Source organism: Herpailurus yagouaroundi, unplaced genomic scaffold (genome assembly GCF_014898765.1).
Source record: "Herpailurus yagouaroundi ecotype Mexico unplaced genomic scaffold, PumYag 250, whole genome shotgun sequence".
Lineage (NCBI taxonomy): Eukaryota > Metazoa > Chordata > Mammalia > Carnivora > Felidae > Herpailurus > Herpailurus yagouaroundi.
In genome coordinates, this window is record NW_024412467.1 from 25,974,822 (window position 1) to 25,985,325 (window position 10,504).

General features: G+C 35.7%; 1 protein-coding gene across 1 annotated transcript in view; it reads left to right on the forward strand.

Moving 5' to 3' along the window:
• The window catches only part of EXOC2 (exocyst complex component 2), a 277,362-nt gene that overhangs the window by 82,653 nt on the left and 184,205 nt on the right, over nt 1-10,504 (forward strand). Inside the window, exon 8 of the mRNA XM_040460631.1 lies at nt 2,908-2,988. Within this exon, the coding sequence (XP_040316565.1) occupies nt 2,908-2,988 (81 nt within the window). The remainder of the gene's footprint in view (nt 1-2,907; nt 2,989-10,504) is intronic.

A 10,504-nucleotide genomic window follows, 5' to 3' on the forward strand; every position in this document is an offset into this window, starting at 1 on the left:
TAAACAAACATTAAAAAAAAAAAAAGAAAAGAAATAGTTTGCTAGTCTTTGACCTAGTTTGAATATTCCTGTCTCATATAGGCTAGTAGTAATATATAGTGGTTAGAGTGTGTAGATCACAGTGTACCTGACATTAAATCTTACAGACATTGCCTATACACACGTATCATTTCTAGTGCCTCATTTAATAATGGCATTATATAAATGTATGGACAAATGCTATGAATTTTTTTATTGAAATCTGCAAATTTGATGTCCACATTTAATTAGAGAGTTAAATAAAACAAATTTCAGTGAATCAATAGGCAGTCTTTTTATAACTCTGAATTTTCTTTGAATAGAACTTTTATATACATACTTTTTTGTTTCCCAAATACAATTTTATGGTGTGCAACTGTTTCACATATTTAAGTTTTAATATATTAGAAACAATAACAAACCTGTGATCATGTACCAAGTTGCTTATTGAGTTATACTATTTAAAAATGTTTTTAGAGAAAATAAAAGGTCAAGTGAACCAGACATTGGGTTATTTGGTTTAATTTTCTGGAAAATAGGATTGCCTTTATCAGATCCAGTGTCTCCTGGTCCTCATGCTTGGCTGACAGCTTGACAGTGACTCTGCTGTGCTGGAGATGGGTGGCAGGAAGCTGCTTTGTCAGCATAAAAAGGTTGTAAACTGAGCTGAGGGGAGCCAGACTTACCTCATTTTGACCTGCTGATCAGTGATGGGTTTTGTCAGCAACAGAAATGTGGCTGCATGGTTTTTAACAGTTTTGACTTAGAAAGCAACATTTGAAGCAAGGCTACTGTAAAATGCAATATCTTACTGCCATGGAAGAGCCATTTGCAATGCCCCTTAATAAAATGCAATGTATGCCATATATTCTTTTGCAGCAAGATTGTCAGAAAATTACACCAGCATTTAAATAAATAGTGTGAGTAGTCTTTTTAGTTTCTATTTTTTATATTTGGGCATTTTTATCTCTTTTCTTTAAAGATAGGGAAGTTCTTTTCCATTTAACGAGTTCAAGTTAAGTTTAGGTTTTAATATGTGGAAACATTTTATGTTGCTATTACTGCATAATCCAATTTCGGAGCATTAAATAACTTTCTTTTCACTCCTGAATCAACCAAGACGATTAAGAATATACTGGCTGACTTTGTTTTCAAAATGTATTTCTTTTTCTCTCTCTGAATGTGTTTCTCTAACAGAAGCGTTCTGTTTATAAATTTCAAACACAATTTGAAATTGCTTTAAAAAAGGTATTAAAAATGGGCAGGGGCTCCTGGGCGGCTCAGTCGGTTGAGCATCCTACTCTTAATTTCAGCTCAGGTTATGATCCTAGGGTTGTAGGATCAAGCCTTGCATTGGGCCTCTGTGTTGAGCATGGAGTCTGCTTAAGATTTTCTCTCTGTCTCTGTCCTGCTCATGCTCGTGTTTGTGCTTTCTCTTTCTCTAAAAAAAAAAAAAAAAAAAAAAGGCAGGATCAATGAGTCAAGGGAAACAAATCAAATTGTGATTAAAACAAAACACTTCATTTTTTTTTTTTTTCTTAAGCAGACCCCCCACTCCCTCAAATCTACCATGCTTGACTGATGGGTTGAGGCAGAACCTGTTAATTCCTTTTAAGAAGAGTTTGACATGCTATTTGAATGTTGGAGAATAAGGACTGTAAGAGTGATGTAATTTCATTGTACTGGCTGTGAAGCCCTTGGAGTTACACATGTTACATTTGAGTTTTTGCCAAGGAAGTTATGTGAAACAATAAAATCCTGGGTGTTTTAGCAGCTATTATTTGGAAGAGAGATATCTTTTATTTGCATCTGAATGCAGTTCCCAACTAACATAGTAAGTCTATCCTTTTCATTCTATAAACGTGAAAACAGGCTTACACAGGTTAAATCACTTGCCTGTGCATATAATCAGTATGGGGTGAAGTTTTGTTCTGAGACTAGACAGCTTGAGTTCAAATTTTGGGTTTGGCTTTGTGAAGTTGGTCAACTTATTTAGTATCACTGAGCCATGTAATTTCTCATCTATGAAATAAAAATATTAGAACATGCCTCATTGACTTCCTGCCAGATGAACAATATTCATTAGAAATTTATGATTGTGCTTAACTTATGGTCATGGCTCAATTAATGTTTGCCTTTCTAATTTTATTATTTTTATTATGTCACAGTTTTGATTTGAAATTGTATTTGGTTATTTCATTTTGTAAATTTTCTTAATACTTTACCTAGATAAGCTTGATTTGCTCTGTTTAAAACCTACCCTCTAGTAGGTAAAGCAGTTTTTAAATATAAAGTTATTTTTCATAATGTGTATCAGAACCATGCAGACATATATCAATAGCAAAAAACACCAATGTCATTTGTATATCCACAAATTGATATATTGTTAGATATTACTAGATAGTTCTTGAGAACTTCCAAGGAAGTAATAACAGAATGAATAGAACATGAATAATATGTGTTTTGCCATTTTATGTCCAAGGCTGAAATGAAATAATTTGAGGTTGGTAGACTTCAAATACTAGTATTTCTGTTTTGCAGATGGTAAAACTGAGAAATAAAAATGACTTTCCTGTGGCCAAATATCAAAGATATTAGTTACTTACATCTCATTTTTCTTTTTTAACTTAACTGTGTTTACCACTTAGCCTGACTATCAGATGATTTGAGTATATGTATTATGTACTATTTTAATAGTGTTAATCTGTGAATAACTTAGACTGGTGTCTGCTGGTTACTTTGCAGAGTTTTTTCATGTTTGTGCTTCTTTCCAGCAGTGAAAATTATATGACCTTTTTTGGTTTTTAAAGTTGTTTAAAAATGTCATTTTGATGTAATGTGTTCCCACCCACTAAAATAGCCCACACTTTAACTAGATGTTTTTTCTAGCTATCCATCAAAAGCTAGAAGCGGATGGAACGGAAAAAGTAGAAGGATCCATGACGCAAAAACTGGAGAATGTTCTGAACAGTAAGTTTTGTCCTCCTACCCAAAACTATTTATGGACTTTATAACAAGCTTTAATATAGTTCTTTGACCTGGTTTCACAGAACAAGACAGTGAGTTGCATTTTAATATTTATTTCTGAATAGTAATGAATTAATAAATATAAAGGGGAATAAAAACATTGAAAATGAATGTTCTGTTTCTGTTTGCATTTTGTTTATAAGAAATCATAATTTGAAAATAAGCCAGTATGCTTCTTAAGAAGTGAAACTTGCTAACATAAAAGAGACCAATATATAAATAGCATTATCAAATATAAAATAGTGCTAAAGCAGTAGCCAGGATTGTCAGTGACCAGAAATCTGAAAAACATCTTCATGTATCTGACAGTGTTAATATAAATAATATTAGCTACTAGAATGACATATGCTTACATGTCATTTATTTATCTATGGCATGCCTTTTTCCAAAGTGAGTTTAAGGCAGCTTCATATTTAAGAGTGTTTCTAACTCTGATGCATTTTGTTGAAATTGTATGCCAAGAGAAACTGATAATGTACAGAGTTTGGGGTCCCATCCATTTCCTCTTATATTTCTTCCCCCCCCCCCACATCCTAGTTCCCAGCTATTTACCCTAATGATATGGAAAAAAAATAATCAGATGAATTGATCCCTATTGTAATATTAGCAGCTTAAAAGTAAATTACCCTCTTTCACTCATACAATAAACATTTGACAAAGAGCAATAATGTCCAGGAGAATCTCCTTGTTTTTAAATGTAAGTATAGCAAATGATTTCCTCATGAAATAGGACTAATAATTAAAACATCTAAGAACCTTCACATCATATCTATAATGATTCTGTGAATGCAAGATTGTGATACTGAGTTAGTTTTGTACTTCTAGCTCAGTTTACTCCTATGAGTGTAACTTTCTGAACTTTTCTGTAAGTATCTATTTTAAAACCCAAGGGATCCCTGATAAAGTAGTTTCTGGAATGAAGCTTTAATTTGATATAGGCTTTCCTTGGTAGTAGAATTTGAGTATTTTGATTTTATCCTATATTTGTGAGTTTAACAGCACTTTAAATATTTTTCCTTCTGGTGCTTTTGGGGGAGGGTTGTGGTTGTTGTTATTATTTTGCCTTGAGATTTTGCCTTGTTTTTTTCTGAGAACCATCACCAGCTTGGTTGAAATTAATATATTCTGACTTCAAACCAAATAAACATTTATTAAAGCTATTTCTATATTAGCATAGTCAGATATTTTATGCTCTTGGAAAGATAGTTCTACTCATGGATGCTATTTTCACTAGGAAAATTGTCATCAAACCATGATACCTCTAAGAAAATTATTTCAGTAACTTTAATGTGACTTGTTGGACTTCAAGCTGTATTACAAAGCTTTAATCATCAAGACAGTACGGTACTGGCACAAGAACAGACACTCAGATCAATGGAACAGAATAGAGAACCCAGAAATGGACCCATAAGCATATGACCAACTAATCTTTGTCAAAGCAGGAAAGGATATCCAATGGAATAAAGACAGTCTCTTCAGCAAGTGGTGCTGGGAAAACTGGACAGCGACATGCAGAAGAACGAACTTGGACCACTTTCTTACACCATACACAAAATAAAATCAAACTGGATGAAAGACCTAAATGTAAGACAGGAAGCCATTAAAATCCTCAAGGAGACAGCAGGCAAAAACCTCTTTGACCTTGGCCGCAGCAACTTCTTACTGAACACGTCCCCAGAGGCAAGGGAAGCAAAAGCCAAAATGAACTACTGGGACCTCATCAAAATAAAAAGCTTCTGCACAGCAAAGGAAACAATCGGCAAAACTAAAAGGCTACTGACAGAATGGGAGAAGATATTTGCAAATGACATATCAGATAAAGGGTTAGTATCCAAAGTCTATAAAGAACTTATCCAACTCAACACCCAAAAAACAAATAATCCAGTGAAGAAATGGGCAAAAGACATGAATTGAGACTTCTCCAAAGACATCCAGATCGCCAACCGACACATGAAAAAATGCTCAACATCACTCATCACCAGGGTAATACAAATCAAAACCACAATGAGATACACCTCACAACTGTCAGAATGGCTAACAGTAACAACTCAGGCAACAACTGATGTTGCCGAGGCTGTGGAGAAAGAGGATCTCTTTTGCACTGCTGGTGGGAATGCAGGCTGGTACAGCCACTCTGGAAAACAGTATGGAGGTTCCTCAAAAAAATAAAAATAGAACTACCCTACGACCCAGCAATTGCACTACTAGGCATTTATCCAAGGGATACAGATGTGCTGTTTCAAAGGGACACATGCACCCCTATGTTTATAGCAGCACTATCAACAATAGCCAAAGTATGGAAAGAGCCCAAATGTCCATCGATGGATGAAGGGATACAGAAGATGTGGTGTATATATATACAATGGAGTATTACTCGGCAATCAAAAAGAGTGAAATCTTGCCATTTGCAACTACATGGATGGAACTGGAGGGTATTATGCTATGCGAAATTAGTCAGTCAGAGAAAGACAAATATATGACTCCACTCATATGAGGACGTTAAGAGACAAAACAGATGAACATAAGAGAAGGGAAACAAAAATAATATAAAAACGGAGGGGAACAAAACATAAGAGACTCTTAAATATGGAGAACAAACAGAGGGTTACTGGAGGAGTTGTGGGAGAGGGGATGGGCTAAATGGGTAAGGGGCATTAAGGAGTCTACTCCTGAAATCATTGTTGTACTATATGCCAACTAATTTGGATGTAAATTAAAAGAAAACAAAAACATCTAAAGATATGAAACATATTTTGGGAGCAAGTAAAAGATAGAGATTATATATTAAATATTACTGAATCAATGTTAATTAATTTATTGGGTGTGATAAAAAAAGAATAGTGCCTGTCTTACAGGAACATAAGCAAGTTTAAGAATTAATGCGTATTTTTAGAATAATTAAGAAGAATTTAGAAGTCTTCCAAAGTTTTTAGAATAGCAAGCACCTTACATAGAGCAAGCACTCCATATTGTATGTCTAGTATGTTTTTATACCACCCACAAAAGATTCCCAAAACTCTTTAGATTATAAGGGATCCATAGATGCTAAAATCTTTTTTCTTCCTCAATGGCATCTTCATTCATGGAGTGGGATGCCACTTCCTAGCTTTTGTCAAAGGCAGGTAAACTGAGGGTCTAAGAGTTGATTGTCCACCTCCACTGTCCTTCTTGTCAAAGTCTGACTAGCTGTCTCCCCAGACTCAGTCTAGTTCCATGTCCCAAGTTCCCTAAAGCTGACATGCTCCTGATTATTGCCCTCCTTAGCTCTTCTGTCAGGGTTCCCTCAAAGGGAAATCCCTAAGGTTCCTCTTAGGGACTAAGTCCCATAAGATGATGCTGGGATGTCACAAGAAATGCTCTCATAGAATCCCCTTAAAACAGCCAAGGCTGATTGAATTATCTTTGGAACTTCTTTGATATAAGTATTCATTAAAAGAAATAATTGTACATTTAGTGTAAGTATATATAATCTTTTTAAAAAATATAATATTTGAGTATATTACCCATACCATTTACTATATCCCCATGACTTATTTTTAAAGTAGAAATTTGTGGGGTGCCTGGGTGGCTCAGTTGGTTGAGCATCCAACTTCGGCTCGGGTCATGCTCTTGCAGCTTATGAGTTCCAGTTCCACATTGGGTTTGCTGCTGTCCGCGCAGAGTCTGCTTAGGACCCTCTGTCCCCTTCTGTCTGCCCCTCCTCTGCTCATGTGCTGTCTCTCAAAAATGAATAAACAGTTAAAAAAAAAAAAAAACCTAGAAGTTTGGACTTCTTGATCCCCTTCACCCATTTTGCCCCTTTGGCTACCATCAATCCATTTTCTTTATTGATTACTCTGGGTTTTGTTTTGTTCTGTTTTGGTTTTTAGATTCCACATATAAGTGAAATTATACGGTATTTGTCTTTCTCTGTATGACTTATTTCACTTAGCATAATACTCTCAAGGTCCATCTATACTGTTGCAAATGGCCATATTTCATTCTTTTTTATAGCTGAGTAGCATTCCAGTGTGTGTGTGTGTGTGTGTGTGTGTGTGTGTGTCACATTTATGTAAAGATTAGTCTTAAGCTAACCAACATCTTGAGGTATATATGATTTTGGAGTCACTAACATAGAGATAATAGTTGAATTTAATGGGAGTGAATGATTTCTCCCAAATCTTATGTGTAAAATTAAGAGAAGAAAGACAAAAACTTAAAACACTAAGGAGTATCCAGCCAAGTTTGTAAAAAAGGAACTGACTTACTCAGAGGTAAGCTGGTACACATTTAACTATTGGCATTCCAGAAAAGAAACAAAAAAAAAGGGAAAAGAAAAATAACCTTAATATTAGCCTTTCCAATGTGTAAATAAATATTCCCATCATGATTGATTTCAAGCTGTCAATTTGGGATTACTGAATGGAAGTTGAGGACATGGGTACAACCGGGTCCTGGGAGTGGTATGGAGCTCTTTTCTTATCCCCCAGATTCCAGTTCTCTGTACTTTCAGTGGTACTATAGAATTCCAGTACCAAGTATGGCTGTCTAAATAAGCATAAGCTATTGGTAATGGTGCTGTTCATGTAATATCATGTTACAGATGGCAGTGTGTCTGATCATTTTCTGTAATCTGTTAAGAGAAACTGAGACACATGGGGTAGGTTGTTAGGTCTTTTTATGGTCCTGGTTTTACTATGAATTTAAGTGTACATATTAAAGTAACTTTAAATTGTGAGGTACTTTAATGTTTCCCTTTCTAATCTCATTCAACTTGCTTATTCCTGGAATAAATTGTGTTGTGGTGTGTGTGTGTGTTGGAGGAACACTCCTTCCAGCCACCTTCACCCCAACTTACATCAAGCAGAGAATGTAGGTTAAAATCACTTCTATGATCTGTGGTCTCAAGAGTCAGTGCCATGAAAAGGACCAAATAAGAGAAATTATTCTCTTCAAAGTAAGAGAAAGTATAATGTTTAAATAAACATACTTGAAATTATGAGACAGTCTTAGAATTATATGTCAAGTTTTTATAGATGACAGTTCCTGGCACATTAATTTTTTTTTTCATTATTAAGGTTATAAGATCAATAGGGATATAGTTTGGTTAGTGTACAGTGCCACAGTGACTTTTCTTGCTATCTTTTCTTTTCAACTTTATTGAGATATAATTGACAGATAGCATTGTGTAAATAAATATAAGGTGTTACCTCATGTTGATTTTTTATTTTTATTTTGCTTTTAATTTATATCCAAATTAGTTGGCAACAATGATTTCAGGAGTAGACTCCTTAATGCCCCTTACCCATTTAGCCCATCCCCTCTCCCACAACTCCTCCAGTAACCCTCTGTTTGTTCTCCATATTTAAGAGTCTCTTATGTTTTGTTCCCCTCCGTTTTTATATTATTTTTGTTTCCCTTCTCTTATGTTCATCTGTTTTGTCTCTTAACGTCCTCATATGAGTGGAGTCATATATTTGTCTTTCTCTGACTGACTAATTTCGCATAGCATAATACCCTCCAGTTCCATCCATGTAGTTGCAAATGGCAAGATTTCACTCTTTTTGATTGCCGAGTAATACTCCATTGTATATATATACACCACATCTTCTGTATCCCTTCATCCATCGATGGACATTTGGGCTCTTTCCATACTTTGGCTATTGTTGATAGTGCTGCTATAAACATAGGGGTGCATGTGTCCCTTTGAAACAGCACATCTGTATCCCTTGGATAAATGCCTAGTAGTGCAATTGCTGGGTCGTAGGGTAGTTCTATTTTTATTTTTTTGAGGAACCTCCATACTGTTTTCCAGAGTGGCTGTACCAGCCTGCATTCCCACCAGCAGTGCAAAAGAGATCCTCTTTCTCCACAGCCTCGGCAACATCAGTTGTTGCCTGAGTTGTTACTGTTAGCCATTCTGACAGTTGTGAGGTGTATCTCATTGTGGTTTTGATTTGTATTACCCTGGTGATGAGTGATGTTGAGCATTTTTTCATGTGTCGGTTGGCGATCTGGATGTCTTTGGAGAAGTCTCAATTCATGTCTTTTGCCCATTTCTTCACTGGATTATTTGTTTTTTGGGTGTTGAGTTGGATAAGTTCTTTATAGACTTTGGATACTAACCCTTTATCTGATATGTCATTTGCAAATATCTTCTCCCATTCTGTCAGTAGCCTTTTAGTTTTGCCGATTGTTTCCTTTGCTGTGCAGAAGCTTTTTATTTTGATGAGGTCCCAGTAGTTCATTTTGGCTTTTGCTTCCCTTGCCTCTGGGGACGTGTTCAGTAAGAAGTTGCTGCGGCCAAGGTCAAAGAGGTTTTTGCCTGCTGTCTCCTTGAGGATTTTAATGGCTTCCTGTCTTACATTTAGGTCTTTCATCCAGTTTGATTTTATTTTGTGTATGGTGTAAGAAAGTGGTCCAAGTTCATTCTTCTGCATGTCGCTGTCCAGTTTTCCCAGCACCACTTGCTGAAGAGACTGTCTTTATTCCATTGGATATCCTTTCCTGCTTTGACAAAGATTAGTTGGTCATATGCTTATGGGTCCATTTCTGGGTTCTCTATTCTGTTCCATTGATCTGAGTGTCTGTTCTTGTGCCAGTACCATACTGTCTTGATGATTACAGCTTTGTAGTATAGCTTGAGGTCTGGGATTACAGTACCCCCTGCTTTGGTTTTCTTTTTCAAGATTACTTTGGCTATTCGGGGTCTTTACTGGTTCCATACAAATTTTAGGATTGTTTGTTGTAGCTCTGTGAGGAATGCTGGTGTTATTTTGAAAGGGATTGAATTGAATATGTAGATTGCTTTGGGTAGTATTGACATTTTAACAATATTTGTTCTTCCTGTCCAGGAGCATGGAATCTTTTTCTGTTTTTTTTTTGTGTCTTCTCCAGTTTCCTTCATAAGTTTTCTGTAGTTTTCAGTGTATAGATTTTTCACCTCTTTTTTTTTTTTTTTTCAGATTTATTTCTGAGTATTTTATGGGTTTTGGTGCAGTTGTAAATGGGATGAATTCCTTGATTTCTCTTTCTGTTGCTTCATTGTTGGTGGCTAGGAATGCAGCCGATTTCTGTGCATTGATTTTATATTCTGCAACTTTGCTGAATTCATGAATCAATGCTAGCAGATTTTTGGTGGAATCTTTTGGGTTTTCCATAGAGAGTATCATGTCATCTGCGAAGAGTGAATATTTGACCTCCTCCTGGCCGATTTGGATGCCTTTTATTTCTGTTTTGTCTGATTGCAGAGGCTAAGACTTCCAATACTATGTTGAGTAACAGTGGCGAGAGTGGACATCCCTGTCTTGTTCCTGACCTTAGGGGGAAAGCTCTCAGGTTTTCCCCATTGAGGATGATATTCGCATTGGGTCCTTTATATAGGGCTTATGATCTCAAGGTATGATCCTTCTATCCCTACTTTCTTGAGGGTTTTTATCAAGAAAGGATGCTGTATTTTTTTTTAATGTTTTTTTCAACG